Source organism: Diplotaxodon limnothrissa, linkage group LG16, assembly GCF_057381915.1.
Source record: "Diplotaxodon limnothrissa isolate DT_005_m linkage group LG16, D_limnothrissa_male_GT1.1, whole genome shotgun sequence".
In the NCBI taxonomy this organism is placed as follows: Eukaryota; Metazoa; Chordata; class Actinopteri; order Cichliformes; family Cichlidae; genus Diplotaxodon; species Diplotaxodon limnothrissa.
Genome location: NC_140611.1, coordinates 40,351,409 through 40,366,803, shown reverse-complemented (window position 1 = coordinate 40,366,803; position 15,395 = coordinate 40,351,409). Strand labels below are relative to the sequence as shown.

Below are 15,395 nucleotides of genomic sequence, written 5' to 3'. Positions count from 1 at the left end.
GCGCAGCCTATCATTGTTCCACTCTTCCACTCAGTGCCTCCTGGTCCACCAATTCCATGGATCGTGGACACCGGGAAGGACTCTGTTGTTGTGGCGTGGAAGCCCCCGCTGTACAATGGTGGTGGAGACATCCTGGGATACCACGTTGAGAAGGTCTGAAAAACTCTGTGAAGTAACCTCCTTGAATTACACATTTAATAATCAGTAAATCTCCAACTGTGGGTCTTTCTTAAGAATCATGGATGTGGACGTGGTCAAACTCTTGTGCTCTTGTCACAGGTTCTGGCCGGAGAGAAAGACTGGAGCCGCAGCACCGAGTTCAGGTGTAAAGAGCTGACGTACACTGTGACCGGCCTCACTGAGGGAGCAGATTATTATATCCGGGTTCTTGCAGTCAATGACGCAGGCCCAGGAGCTCCTGGTGTTACTGAACCCGTTACCGTCAAAGAGCCCCAAGGTACCAGAAGTTCTATTACAGGGGCAAGATGCACTTTTACATATGCATTTTTAATGTGGGACAGTGTTTATAACTGTGCCTCACAAAACAGATGGCTTTCCAGTTCTGATTAACGGCTTGTGTCCTGCAGAATCTCCTGTTGTGGATTTCGATGACTCTGTGAAGAACGGCGTCATGATTAGGGCCGGCGAGTCTCTGAGGCTTCCTGCTGTGGTCCGTGGTCGACCCCAGCCAGAGGTAAAATGGGCCAAAGATGAGGCTGAAATCGACAAAGAGAGGATGATTGTGGAGACCGTGGGGAAGAACAGTACATTGTTCATCAAGAAGGCTGTGAGGGCAGATCACGGAAAGTACCAGATCACCGGCACCAACAGCAGTGGGAGCAAGACCGCCGAGACAAGAGTGGATGTTATGGGTTAGTGTTACATAAATTCAGTTATTTTAGGACTAATAAACTTGCTTTTTGAACTCAGAACACAAATGTGCATTTTTTTCTTTTGCAATCCAGAAGCACGTTGTGGTCTTTGAAGGGAACGATAGAACTGACTTCAGATCAGACTTTACTGTTGAAATCTAAATTATGTGATAAAAACTGTTATGTTCACATGAAATATTTTTCCTGGTTCCTGCAGATGTTCCTGGGCCGGTGGTTGACTTGAAGGCTGTTACAGTTACCAAGAAGAACATCGTCCTCACCTGGTCTGACCCCGTGGATAATGGTGGCAGCGATATCATTGGTTATGAGGTGCTAAAGAAGGATGCCAATATGAAGCTCTTCCGCCAGCCCATTGAGACTGCATCCTGCAAGTGTGATGTCCAAGGCCTGCTGGCTGGCGAGCAGTATGATTTCAGAGTCATTGCCAGGAACAAGTATGGTGATGGACTTCCAGCAGACCTGGGTCCCATCTTAGCTGAGGATCCAAAAGGTGAGCTTACCAAATATGTCTTGATGCTGCTGTTAGCTCACACTTTAGGGCATTAATTAAGCCTGATGAAAAATTCAGTGGCCTGATGATCCAATTTTTTCAGTGATGGCTAAATTCTTTCAAAATGTTGCAGGTACACCATCTGCCCCAGAGAAACTGCACTACACCAACAGAAGCAAGAACACCATCACTCTGGCCTGGCAGCCTCCTCGCACTGATGGTGGCAGCCCCATCAGAGGATACTATGTGGAGAAGATGAGGTCTGACAGCACCGAGTTTGAAGTGGCCAACCGCAAGATCTTCACTGAGTGCTGTGGAACCATTGAGAACCTGTCGGAGAACCAGGAGTATGACTTCCGTGTCAAAGCCGTGAACGAGGTTGGAGAAGGAGATCCATCCAAAAGAATCACCGTCAAGATCCAGGATGATGAGAGTATGTTCAAAGTCTTAAGGTCCTATCACATTCACATGTGCAAAACCAATAGAAATAAAGCATATAGCTGCGCAAAGTTCAAGCACAATATGAAGGAAAAGATTCTGTGCGCTTGAGTTCGAGCCTTTAAGCCTTCAACAGCTCTGCGGACCTCAGGAGGAAGGCAGTGTTGTGGAAAGGACACACTCTTCACTAGTCGGGATAGTTACAAAGCTTTCTTCTTTATGAATAAGTGATGCATGTTTTATGAAATATTTGAGCATAATACAACACGAACTCTCGTAGAGGATTTCAAATCAACGAGATGTTTTGAAATGATAAGCAGGCACGTTTATAGTACACGTAGAGTGGCTGCAAAAAACAGACTTCCAAGCAGAGGCCCCACAAATTTTGGGCCCTTGGCTTTAGTTAGCAGTCAGTGCAACACATGCCATATCTGATGTGAAAGGGCCTAAAGGTTATGATGATACTTTACTTTTGTCAGGCTGATAAAGATTTGACACAATTTCCCAATTTTGTTGGCCAAAGTTGCTCCCAGCATTACAATCTTGAAATTCATCAAGAGCAACGCCATCAATGTGAGGAAAGGCGCCGCCATCGACATCCCAGCAGAAGTGAGGGGACTTCCTCTGCCGACACTGCAGTGGATGAAGGATGACGTCGTGATCGAGAAGACCGATGAGGAGAAGATGACGATGGAGACTGAGGAGGTCAGAACTAGTTTTAGTTTTATGGTATTATTATTCAATGGAGCTACTGGTTTCACAGGAAGAAGTTCCCACATTTATTTACTTATGCATGTACGTTTGCCTATGTTTTTGTGTGACGAATGAATTTAAGCCACACTGTTGTTCCTTTGTATCTATTTGTCATGTTGAATGTTGGAGCAATGGAGAACATTTTTTACTGTTTCATCATTGGCACAGTTAATATAAAAGCAAAATCCTGCTTTACAGAGGATGAACGGATCTCTGACCCTTCGCACTCTGGATTTTAGAAATAGTTAGATCCTCAACAAATTAAGTTGTTTTATCTTCAGGTGGACCGGACAACCATAAGGACGAAGATCGCCATCCCAGAAACCATAAGGCAGGACAAAGGCAGCTACAAGCTGGTTGCTGAAAACTGCCACGGGAAAGCTCAGCAGATCATCAAAGTCGAGATCCTCGGTAAAACCTAAAATTCTGTTTGTATAATTTTAATGGCTTGTGTTTAACACGGCATCTTTTCCAATGTTTCACGTTAAATATGCAGTATTTAAACATTATTTTTCATCCCGAATTGCTGAGCTGTACATGAATTTAACACTGCATTTTCAGACCGTCCTCTTCCTCCACGGAACATCGTGGTCTCAGACATCAAAGCAGACTCGTGCTACCTGACCTGGGACGCTCCAGAAGACAATGGAGGAAGCGAGATTACTAACTACATTGTTGAGCGCAGAGATGCAAGCAAGAAAAAGTCTGACTTTGATGTTCTCACCATCAACCTCATTGACAGGAGATATGGGGTAAGACTTGGCTGCAGAGCATGGATGCTACACAGACTTATTCAAAATGAATAATAATGAATCATTTTGTTGTATTAACGATAAAAGCAGTTTGTCTACAGACAAATACACAGGTCAAAACATTAAAAACTATTCCAGTAATCAAATAAGAAACGTTTCTGTTTTTATTAGAAATGTTATTATTATCAAAATAGTCCTACACAAACAGCTATTCATCCTTAATGCCTGATCAAGAACAAAATGTGTCCTGCTTCTTCAGGTGTACAAACTGGACTTGAATGGTAGCTACCAGTTCAGGATCAAAGCTGAAAACAAATATGGCATCAGTGATGGCTGCGACTCAGAGAAAGTCCAGCTGCGGGATCCATTTGGTCTTCCTGGACCTCCACGTAATGCAAAAATTATTGCTGCTACAGCGACCACAATGACCGTGACTTGGGATCCCCCTCTGGACAACGGTGGTTCCACCATCCAGGGATATTGGCTGGAGAAGAGGGAACGTGGTGCTGTGTACTGGGGTCGTGTCAACCGAGCTCCAGTCACCAAACCGGCAGTGAAAGGCCTGCAGTACACCGTGCTGAAGCTCATAGAAGGAACAGAGTACCAGTTCAGGATTTCAGCCTGCAATGCTGCTGGTGTTGGACCGCCCAGCGAGGCCACAGAGTGCCGCTTTGCTGTGGATCCATGCAGTGAGTGACCCCAGAGCAGCTTTGTTAATCCATGATTCAGATTTAGACTGGAAGACAGAGATTTGGATAAAAACACTGCTTTATATTTTTGGGTTATTTTTTTGCGCTCTAATTTAGATGATTTCATATGAGTAAAACCAAAGTTCCCTTTTCATTCTGTAATAATGAAAGGACGCAGACACACCAATGGCTAAAATCTCCAAGACTAGGTAACTCACACGAAACCATTCTAGGTGATAGACAGCACTTCAGGTTCAAAATGTGCACATTGGATTATTAGGTAAAATAAAAAAGTCAAGTTAGACAGCCTGACCCCTCCGTTCTTCTTCCGTAGACCCTCCAAGCATACCTGGAAATCCTGAAATTAAAGACAAGACCAAGAACAGCGTCACTCTAACCTGGACCCCACCGGACAAAGATGGCGGGAGCCCAATCAAGGGTTACATTATAGAGGTTCATGAGGAGGGCTCTCCTGATTGGAGGAGAGTGAATCCTGCTGATAAGCTCCACCCCTCCACTGAAATCACTGTACCTGACCTGAAGGAAGGCAAGAAGTGCAAGTTCAAGATTTACGCGGTGAACTCTGCTGGAAACTCAGAGCCTGCTAGGACTGGTGACATCCTGGTTCAGGACATCCTGAGTAAGAGATACAAACACAGATAAGAACCTCTGTTTAATACAGACCTGGACATAACAGACATGTTTTCATTTTCACCAGAGGTTTAATATTCTCATTCTGATTTGTGCAGCATAATTCAATACCGATTTAAAAGCAGAGCTTACATTAAGGACAGGATCAAACAGGACAGTGTGCCATGTGTGTCATGAACTCAAGGAAGGCATGTATTCCTCTGATGTTTTTTCTCTCCAGTTGAGCCAACGGTGACTCTCGATGTGACTGCTCACGACCTGCTAAACTGTAGAGCAGGAACGACCATTAAGATTCCTGCCACCATCACCGGCCGACCCGTCCCCAAAGTCACCTGGACTTTCGATGGAACGGCTGAGACTGAGAAAAAGAACGATCTACACACTCTGCCGATTGACTCAGAGGTCAGACGTCCATATATTCTGTCCAAATGACATATTTTAATATTTTAAAATATATTCAGCTCATTCCTCTAAAGAAGGGTTTGAAAGATTATTCAGCCCTGATAATCTTAGAAGACAAAAACTTTACTGTTTTTATGGTTTGCAATCTGAATTATGGCTCAGCCAAGTTAGTGCTGAATGTGTTAAGGAGAGGGTGAAATTCTTGTCGCAGATCCATTCCACCGACACAACCTCAGTGATTGTGATCCCAGCCTGCAAACTAAACCACAGTGGCAGATACATTATCAACGCAGAGAGCCCTGCTGGACACAGAGTGGTCAAAGTCAGAGTCAGCGTCCTCGGTAAGGCTTTTCACACTGACACACCTGGCAGGGTGCTACAAAGTGTGTAATGACTACAATAGAAGTAAATATACAAATTAAAGAAGGATATGTTAATTAAGTTAATTATGTCCAATTAGCAGTTTAAAATATGCCAAAAAACATTGAGTCTCTCTGTCTTTGACTGATTGTTACCCGGCAGACCTGCCCGGACCTCCCAGAGACCTGAAGATTAGTGACGTGACCAGGGGAACATGCAGACTCACCTGGAAACCCCCAGAGTGTGATGGAGGAGAGAGGGTTAAGAGCTACTTTATTGAAAAGAAAACAGCAGAGGGAAAAGCATGGACCAAGGTACAGCCTGCAGAATAACGCACATTAAGCTATACACTGTTTTGCTCCCATGTATTTGACGCTGATCTTGTTCTTCCAGGTAAACCCGGCCTGCGCTGCTCAGTCTCTGGTGGTGCCAGATCTGAATGAAGGCCAGGAGTACTTTTTCCGTGTACGTGCTGAGAACCGCTTTGGGTTTGGCCCCTACATCGCAAGCATTCAAAGGACCAAGGCCAGAGATCCAATCCGTACGTTCGATTTTTATTATCATCTATTGTTTCCTGCTCTGGCTCATCTAAACAGATGGGTTTTATACACAGAAACCTTTAGTATAGCATAATACCTTACCGTTTGTACACAGTGTGCAAATCCAATATAAACCAAACTATCTTATCTGTTTTCTACTTTTGTATCGTGATGTTCAGAGCATGTGCAGATGATACTGTCAGACATACACAGAAAAAGCGTACTATTCACAGCAATGTGACCTTAACAAACATCTAACAAAGTGTTGCTGAACAAATTAATATTGCTTCTGTACACTGTAATTTGATTTTATAGTGTAGACCATAGGTGTCAAACTCTGGCAGCCTACTTACATTTGGCCCACGAAGCTATACCAAATTACTATCAGAGCTGGCCTGCTGGTATCATACAGCTAATATATATATTGTTTAGTATTAAGCTTTGCTTGTTCCATATTCAGTTTTTCAGCAAAGCGTGTTTGAGTCCAAAAGAAAAGATTCATTCTTATATCTGGAGGATTAAATATATTTCAATAAATATTAACGTCAGCCCGCGACTTTGTTCCAGTTTTGAATTTTGGCCCACTGTGTATTTGAGTTTGGCACCCCTGGTTTAGACTGACTCTAAACTCAATTTTAACCCACACACTAGTTATGTGATAACAAGACTAACTTTTCAGACACAACTGAAATCAATAAAATAAATCTTGAGCACTATATCATAGAAGAAAAGGGTATATCCTGAATTTGATCAAATCACGACAGAAATGACATTCATCAGCAGCAGCATTACTCCTGATGAAACAAGTGTTATGTACATCGTGGCTGCTTGTGATCTGACACCAGTCTGTAATGTCTGCAGATCCTCCCGATCCTCCAACAAGGTTGAAGATCCAGAGCGTCAGGAAGGGCACAGTAACTCTGACCTGGAAGGCTCCAAAGAACGATGGTGGTTCACCTGTAACCCACTACAGCGTGGATCTCCTCTGCTGGGACAGCAGTGGCACCCAGAAGGAGTCCTGGAGGAGGTAAAACTTCACACATCTGCTCTCTTGGTTTCTGCTGAGACTCGATTTGAGAACATGTGGTATGGACTTACTCTGACTTTCTGACTACAGACCTAAATCTGTTAAATGGTAAATGGTAAATGGCCTGCATTTGTATAGCGCTTTTCTAGTCCCTAAGGACCCCAAAGCGCTTCACACTACATTCAGTCATCCACCCATTCACACACACATTCACACACTGGCGATGGCAAGCTACATTGTAGCCACAGCTGCCCTGGGGCGCACTGACAGAGGCGCCCCAGGTCTGGAAGATTTTTTTTTTCTTTGTAAGCCAATAGAGACTCATCTTTACCTTTTCGAGCTGCTGTTGTGTTGGCTTTGGCTGTAACTCCATGTTGTGCTACATCCAGGTGCAACAGGAGAGATGTGGACACCACCAGCTTTAAAGTGGAGGACCTTACAGAGGGAGATGAGTATGAGTTCAGGGTGATGGCTTACAATGAAGTCGGACCCAGCCGACCTTCATCTACTGCTGGACCAATCATCATCCAGGACCAGAGCTGTAAGAGAAATTTAATAAAATGGGCAGTGGAGCTGCAGAGTTTGATTTTCAGTTCAGTATTGAGTCCGTTCAACAGCTCCTTATATTGTCACTTAAAACCCTACATAACGTGCACCTCTGCACATATGCAGTTACACTGTGTAGTAACAGTACACTTCAGTACTTTAGTCATATTTGTCATTTTATGGGTGCTAACCTGTGAAATGTGATGGATGCAGAGCTGGATGTTCTGTTTGTAAATTATGTCCTTTTTAACCTCAAGTTACAGTGTCCCAACAGCAGTATGTAATGACTATCAGTACCTTTCATAAAATAAACAAAGCCCAATATTTTATGGACATTACCTTGAGTATTGCCCATATTTACTTTCGTCAGTGTTAGATTTCCACCTAGAAAGACAAGCTGCCAAAATGCAATTAAAAAGCAAATAACTGTCAAATCCTTTATTTCGTCCTCCAGGTGCTCCATCCATCGAGCTGAATGAGTTCATGGAGGTGGAGCAGGGCTCCGACATTAGCATTGTGGCCCAAATTCGTGGCTGTCCATTCCCTACACTCACCTGGTACAAGGCTCCGCCCCACAAGTCCGACGCGAAGGTGGAGGTTCAGTACGACGAGCATATAAATAAGATTGTTTCGGACGACAGCTGCACACTGCTCATCCAGCAGGGCAAACGTCCCGACACAGGCCTGTACACGCTGGTGGCTTCCAACAGCCTTGGCAAGGCCTCCAAGGAGATGAGGCTCAACGTGCTCGGTACAATCACAAAACACACCGCAAATATATCTAAAATATCTCATGTTTTATTTTAACTTTCATATTAATTATTTATTTTCATGATAGTCGGTGTGGTGGAGTAAATTGCTGGAATTACAGTTATCGTTCACCAGAATAATTTCCACAGCATTATTTGAGTCTTGATTTTGTGTGCCTGCAGGCCGTCCCGGTCCTCCCTCTGCTCCCATTAAGTTTGAGGAGATTGGAGCTGAGAAGATCACGCTTTCCTGGCTGCCGCCGAAGGACGATGGTGGCTCCAAAGTCACGAACTACGTCATCTGGAGGCGGGTGGCCAACAGAAAGACTTGGGTGCCTGTCACCAGTGAGCCGAAAGAGCGGATCTGGACAGTGGAGAACTTGATGAAAGGACATGAGTACGTGTTCCGCATTATGGCACAGAACAAGTATGGAGTCGGAGAGCCATTGGACAGTGAGCCCGAGGTGGCCCGAAATCTCTACAGTGAGTTTAACCATCTGACTCTCAGCAGCAAACAAAGCTATGAAACCATTAATGGGTCGATTTAAAGTCAGTCACGTTTAAGGAAGCTTCATATACAGCATGCAATAATATAATTCTTTTCACATCTTCTGTTGCATTGTTATGCTAAACGACAGCAGGAGGGCTTTGTAATAGAGGATGACACTCAGAAAACATACCAAGCAGTAATCCATCTTTTAGTCATTCTTAACCATCAGCACAATAATAGCTGTGAGATTTTAACAAGTCATGCGAAACTATCAAATCAAATGTTCTTATTTAAAAGTGAAAGTGAGGATCAAAATGTAAAAGATGTACGGGTACGACCTGCATCAGGCCTTCTAATCCTCTAACCTTTGATGCTATGTGTCTGCGCACCTGCAGCTGCACCTGGTCAGGTTGAAAAGCCGACAGTTACCAGCGTAACCGTGGACTCCATGACCGTTAACTGGGAAGAACCTGAGGACGATGGGGGGTCCCCGATCACTGGCTACTGGCTGGAACGCAAGGAGACAACTGGCAAACGCTGGACCCGTGTCACCCGCGACCCGATCCGTCCCATGGGCCTGGGCGAGTCGTTTGTGGTGAGCGGACTCGTTGAGGGATCCCAGTATCTATTCCGAGTCTCTGCCATCAATGCCGCAGGGCCCGGACTTGCCAGCCCTCCCACTGACCCCATCTTTGCCAGAGACCCTATCAGTAAGAATTACACTCTGAAATCACTAGAATTCATACAGGTTTTAAGGACACAATATTAACCACCTCTGTCTCCTCCTGTAGCGCCGCCATCTCCTCCAACCCCAAAGGTTTCTGACTGGACAAAGTCTACAGTGGACCTGGAGTGGATTCCTCCTCTGAAGGATGGAGGCTCCAAGATCATTGGTTATTGGGTGGAGCACAAAGAGGAGGGCACTGAAGCCTGGGTCAAGGTAATACAGTTCTACAAACCAAACATCTGATAACTTCATTGACTGGCACATCTATCATGAGGCCAAACTTAGCAAACAAAAGAAGCCAAATCATTTCATGAGGTCCCAACCCAACATGAATAAACCGCAACTTCTCATGAAGCACAAAGCCTTAGTGTCTTATTAGAATAAACCATTTAAACATTCGTCTGTCTGTTAGATCCACTCCATTTTCATGTCTTTTAGGCCAAGGACACGGAAATCCGTGGCACCCGGTTTGTGATCACTGGTCTGAAGACTGGTGGTAAATACAGGTTCAGAGTGATTGCCTTCAATGCTGCTGGCAATGGTGAGCCAGGAGAAGTCCCAGAGGTTCTCGAAGTGAATGACAGAATTGGTAAGTCGGTCCGCTAATTTAGTCAAAGTTCTCCCAGCAATGACTTAAAAGACCTATATGGAGTCCTTTTGGAATAGACTACTGAGTTTCTTCCTTCCAGTTGCGCCTGAGGTCGACTTGGATGCCTCGGTGAAAGAAAGAATAGTGGTCCACGCTGGCGGCGTGATCCGAATCATTGCCTACGTGTCAGGCCAGCCATCCCCCGATGTCACCTGGAGTAGAGATGGAGCTGCACTGCCTCCTGAGGCTAAAGTGGAGACCACAGCCATCAGCTCATCTCTTGTCATCAAACCTTGCACTAGGAAACACCTTGGTGTGTACACGCTGACCGCCAAAAATGCTGGAGGAGAGAAGACAAAGAAGATCACAGTGGAAGTTCTGGGTAACACACTGTTTTCATTAAAATGGAATTGTTGGACATTTAAAACCCACAGAAATTGTAAATATGTATTTATTACGTTTGATTGTGTCCTTCTTAGATGTTCCCGGGCCAGTAGGCATCCCCTTAGTTGCAGAGAACCTGAGCAGTGACTCCTGCAAAATCAACTGGTTCTTCCCTGAGAATGATGGCGGCTCACCTATAAGCAACTTCATTATTGAGAAACGTGAGGCTGAGCGCAAAGCCTGGACGTCGCTGTCCTACACCGCCAGCAGACAGAACGCTGTGGCTCATGACCTCACACCTGGAAAGGCCTACTTCTTCAGAGTAGCTGCAGAGAATGCCATCGGTATTGGACCCTTTCTGGAGACTGCAGCTGAGATTGTCGTCAAGGAACCCATCAGTGAGTTTAATTAAACAAACATAGTGGCCATTGGACACTAGAGGTCTTTTACTGCACTAAAGAAATGAAGAAGGTTATCTGATCCAACCAAGAGTACAAATCTAAATCACTAAGCGAGTTCCTGTCTTCAGATGTGAAGAATGTTTGTATGTTTGTTTTGTAGGTGTTCCTGACCGACCAGAGGAGGTGGAAGTCACCAAGGTCACCAAAGATTTGATCAGCATTGCTTGGAAGGCGCCCAAGTATGACGGTGGCTCAGAGATCACTATGTATATCCTGGAAGCACGCATGATTGGCAAAGACAAATTCACTAGACTGACAAAGGAGCACCTGATGGACAGGAAATACACCTACGATGGCCTCAGGGAGGGTGACACCTATGAGTTTAGGGTCATTGCTGTCAATGAGGTTGGCCCCAGCAAACCGTCTTTCTGCACCAAACCAGTCACCTGCAAGGACGAGCTGGGTAAGCGGTTGTCCATATTAGAACTGCATTATTATTGGCAGCGAACAGGGTTCAGTAAAACATGCCAGTGTCATCAACAAAAAATAAAAATGAAAAACAGTGAAATGATTGATTTCCATGAGGAACATCATGTCAGAAGATCTCTGTGAGAGGCCACTTCTTTGTCATATACAATATAAAGCAACCTGAGCAAACTGTTATAAATAAATATATAAATATAAAAATAATATTGAATTGAAATTTCATTTCTGGATTCACAGATCGTCTTCATCAGGTTACACAGTTTGCTCCAAAAATACAGTCAGAATAAAAGTTTTTTCACGTTACATAATAAAATGTTCTTAGTGGGTCTTTAAATTAGGTAAACACAACCTGAGATGAACAGCAACACAACATGTTGCACCATGTTAACACTAAGCCAACATGGAGAAGCAGTGAAAAAAAACAGTATAGTCTAAGTATAACCATTATTACTGAAAGCAGTGACAATTCAATGGTCAGCATCACTCGTATTAGAAAATATCCATTAGAAAAAATAACAACAAGAAGGAACAACAAATGAAAAAAAAGTACTTTGAATAAAATTACTTTTTTTTATCAGACTCCACATGCCAGTGTGGTTTCTTACTCCCAGTAAGGCAAAATCGAAAACAGAAATGTCGAGATCATCCTAAATGTATTAAATATTAAAAATGATGCTTTCCGTTTTCACAGAGCCGCCCACCATTGAGCTGGATTTCCGCGATAAGATCATCATCCGCGTGGGGGAGAGCTGCCTGCTGCAGGGCCGCTATACTGGTAAACCACCTCCATCCATCACGTGGTATTGTGACGACAAGGAGCTGAAAGTTGACAAACACATCATGTTCAAGAACACGCTAACCACCATGTCGCTGGGCCTGATGAAGGCAGAGCGTGAACACAGCGGCAGATACGTGGTCGTTGTAGAGAACAGTACCGGATCCAGGAAGGGAGTCTGCAACATCACGGTTGTTGGTACGTCAACACAGATCTCAAAGAGACGTAGCAGCTAAATGACTGATTTATTTTACATTTACTGCTTTCAAGCAGACTGAAATACAAGCTTTCTAAATAATGCAGGGAGTGCGTGATCACACAACAGAGAACTCATTTCTCTTTGTCTTTTCTTTCTGCCCTCCAGACCGCCCGACTCCTCCTGTTGGCCCAGTGGTGTTTGAGGAGGTTCACAGGGAATACATGGTGATCTCCTGGAAGCCTCCTTTGGACAGTGGTGGTGTTGATGTCTCTAATTACATAATTGAGAAAAGAGACATCAACAGAGAAACCTGGACCACAGTAACATCTGCCACCACCAAGACCACATGCAAAGTAGGCTGATGTGGCTCTACAAGATGTTCAGAGGTCCTGTTAAAGGTTTGCTGCAGTTGAGAGATGCTTACATGTTGTTGTTTCTTCTCAGATCCCCAAGCTGACAGAGGGCAGGGAGTATATAATGAGAATCTGTGCTGAGAACATGTACGGTATCAGCGACCCTCTGGAATCTGAGGAGATGAAAGCCAAAGATCTCTTCAGTACGTTCATGGAGTGCTATTTTTTTTGCTGTTCCAGTTTGAGGTGTCAAATTACCAGTGAGAAAAAATGTTCTTTTTAACTGGAAGACGTATGAAGAATTTACCAAAAAAAACAGCAAAAGAAAAATGATAAATGATCTGCAAATAACTGGTATGCTCAAAGTTACCAAATGTCGTTCCCTATGTGTCTGTTTGCTCTTGCTGCCTTCCTGCAGGAGTCCCCGAAGCCCCTGAAATGCCAACAGTCAGGGAGGTGTATGGCACCAATGCTCTAGTGCTGTGGAACCGGCCTCGTGATGGTGGAAAGCCCATCACCAACTACATCCTGGAGAAAAAAGAGACCACAGCCAAGAGGTGGTCCAGGGTCACCAGAGACCCACTGTACCCAGCCACTCAGTATCGAGTCCAGGATCTAGTGGAGGGCTGCGAGTATGAATTCAGGGTGATGGCTGAGAATGAGCTCGGACCTGGAGATCCCAGTGTCCCCTCCAAGCCCATACTTGCCAAAGACCCTATTGGTTAGTTTGTCAAAGACATTAAATATTTGTAAAAACAGTACTATACTCAGGTGTTCCTTGTGCATAAAAGGTCCCTGCCATAAAGTTACAAATATTTTAGGTGCCCATCTTTGCTACTAGGATTAAGAAAGCGTTTCAGATTTTTTTTTTTTTTTTTATCACAGTGCGCCCCAGTCCTCCTGTGACCCCCGAGGCCTATGATAAGACCAAGGACTCCGTCAGCCTGAAGTGGAAGATGCCACGCCACGACGGGAGGGGACGAATCTTTGGATACCTTGTGGAGTACCAGACACCTGGTGCCGTAGAGTGGATGCAAGCCAACGAAACCCCAGAGCAGTGCCCTGACCTCCACTATGTGGTGACAGGGCTGGCTGAAGGACACGAGTACAAATTCAGGATCTTCACTGTCAATGCTGCCGGCAAATCAGATCCTGCTTATGTCAAGGACACCATTAAAGTCCATGACAGGCTTGGTAATAGAATCAGTTGCACTTGTTTTTTTTCTGTATTTTAAGTTTTTTGAACAACATATTCTTTAAATACAGAAACATATAGAAATGTGCAAAATAAACAAATTATGTTACAATATTTTCAATTGTATTAAAGATTTATCATTTGAATGCATTTTTGCTTAGCTGCCAGGGCTTTCTGCCTTTTTCCCCCTACATTTACTAAATTCTGTAAACTTTTTTCCATTTGCCTCCACAGAGGAACCAGAGTTGCTGCTGGATGCCAACATGGCACGTGACCACCTGGCCATGCTGGGCACTGACATCACCCTGAGTGCAACCATCAAAGGTGTGCCGACGCCCACAGTCAGCTGGAAGAAGAACGATGCAGACGTTCCTGCTCACATCACCGTCGCTGTTACTGCCACTGGCAGCAAAGTCTTCATCCCGAAGTGCGTCCGTGCAGACTCTGGCAACTACACCATCACTGTTGAGAATGCTGCTGGAAAGAAGACAGCAACCGTTGCTGTGCTTGTGCTGAGTAAATTCACTCTCTGTTAATACGATGAATTATTGAGTTCAGATCATATTTGAGTTTTACTTGACCACAAACTTTTGTTTCCGCTAGACAAGCCTTCTCCTCCCAGGGACTTGGCAATCTCTGATGTGACCAGTGAGTCTGCCTACCTCACGTGGAAGGCTCCAGAGGACAATGGCGGTGCCGTCATCTCTCATTACATCGTGCAGAAGAAGAACGTGGCTGCTGAGCAGTGGGTACCTGTTGCTGCGGCCAATAAGAAACTGAGTCTGATGGCCATGTACCTGATGGAAGGAATCCAGTATTTGTTCAGGGTAGCTGCAGAGAACCAGTTTGGCAGGAGTGATTATGTAGTGACCAAAACACCCATCAAGGCTGTCGATCCTCTCTGTAAGTGAAAGTCATTACTGCGTGACGTGGTCTAATTTGACACACTTTTAAATAGTGATTCTTCAGCTACTTTGGTAAATTGATAGTTGTATGCCATGTCATTATTGTAGGGTCTTTATCTTACAATAAAAAGTGTCTTGAGGCAAATGTTGTTTTTGGCGCTAAATAAATAAAACTAGAATAAAGTGAAACTTTAAAAGTGTAACTGTAAATTTATACATTTGAATCCCATCAATAAAAAGCATTAAAAAGCAATTAATTTCTTATTTCCTGGATACTTTAGATCCTCCTGGCTCACCCAAGAACCTGCACCATACTGATGCAGATAAGACAGAGGTTTGGTTGGCATGGGAGTGGCCTGACCGCACCGGCGGAAGTGAAATTACTGGCTTCATTGTGGAGCACCAAGAAGAGGGTCAGACTGACTGGGTCACCTTCAAGACCGTAAGCAACAATCACACCCATGTCACAGGTCTGGAGGAGGGCAAGACTTACCGCTTCAGGGTCAAAGCTCAGAACGCCATTGGCGTGAGCCGTCCCGACACCAGTGTCCCTGTCACATGTCAGGAGAAAACATGTAAGAAGCATAACTTTGCTGTATTGT

The 15,395-nt window shown here is 44.4% G+C and overlaps 1 protein-coding gene across 5 annotated transcripts in view; it reads left to right on the top strand.

Moving 5' to 3' along the window:
- Positions 1 to 15,395, top strand: part of LOC146616718 (titin-like) — a 175,934-nt gene that overhangs the window by 99,100 nt on the left and 61,439 nt on the right. For all 5 annotated transcript variants that reach the window (XM_085373943.1, XM_085373942.1, XM_085373941.1 and 2 more), the window contains 32 exons: positions 35 to 153; positions 280 to 457; positions 588 to 872; positions 1,090 to 1,383; positions 1,517 to 1,816; positions 2,345 to 2,526; positions 2,856 to 2,985; positions 3,136 to 3,326; positions 3,586 to 4,015; positions 4,350 to 4,655; positions 4,887 to 5,068; positions 5,280 to 5,409; positions 5,591 to 5,742; positions 5,822 to 5,969; positions 6,829 to 6,994; positions 7,384 to 7,535; positions 7,995 to 8,291; positions 8,473 to 8,772; positions 9,175 to 9,489; positions 9,571 to 9,719; positions 9,945 to 10,095; positions 10,196 to 10,477; positions 10,575 to 10,877; positions 11,041 to 11,343; positions 12,058 to 12,339; positions 12,506 to 12,693; positions 12,785 to 12,896; positions 13,112 to 13,414; positions 13,579 to 13,887; positions 14,123 to 14,404; positions 14,492 to 14,791; positions 15,075 to 15,368. In XM_085373943.1, the coding sequence (XP_085230069.1) occupies positions 35 to 153; positions 280 to 457; positions 588 to 872; positions 1,090 to 1,383; positions 1,517 to 1,816; positions 2,345 to 2,526; positions 2,856 to 2,985; positions 3,136 to 3,326; positions 3,586 to 4,015; positions 4,350 to 4,655; positions 4,887 to 5,068; positions 5,280 to 5,409; positions 5,591 to 5,742; positions 5,822 to 5,969; positions 6,829 to 6,994; positions 7,384 to 7,535; positions 7,995 to 8,291; positions 8,473 to 8,772; positions 9,175 to 9,489; positions 9,571 to 9,719; positions 9,945 to 10,095; positions 10,196 to 10,477; positions 10,575 to 10,877; positions 11,041 to 11,343; positions 12,058 to 12,339; positions 12,506 to 12,693; positions 12,785 to 12,896; positions 13,112 to 13,414; positions 13,579 to 13,887; positions 14,123 to 14,404; positions 14,492 to 14,791; positions 15,075 to 15,368 (7,515 nt within the window). The remainder of the gene's footprint in view (positions 1 to 34; positions 154 to 279; positions 458 to 587; positions 873 to 1,089; positions 1,384 to 1,516; positions 1,817 to 2,344; positions 2,527 to 2,855; positions 2,986 to 3,135; positions 3,327 to 3,585; positions 4,016 to 4,349; positions 4,656 to 4,886; positions 5,069 to 5,279; positions 5,410 to 5,590; positions 5,743 to 5,821; positions 5,970 to 6,828; positions 6,995 to 7,383; positions 7,536 to 7,994; positions 8,292 to 8,472; positions 8,773 to 9,174; positions 9,490 to 9,570; positions 9,720 to 9,944; positions 10,096 to 10,195; positions 10,478 to 10,574; positions 10,878 to 11,040; positions 11,344 to 12,057; positions 12,340 to 12,505; positions 12,694 to 12,784; positions 12,897 to 13,111; positions 13,415 to 13,578; positions 13,888 to 14,122; positions 14,405 to 14,491; positions 14,792 to 15,074; positions 15,369 to 15,395) is intronic.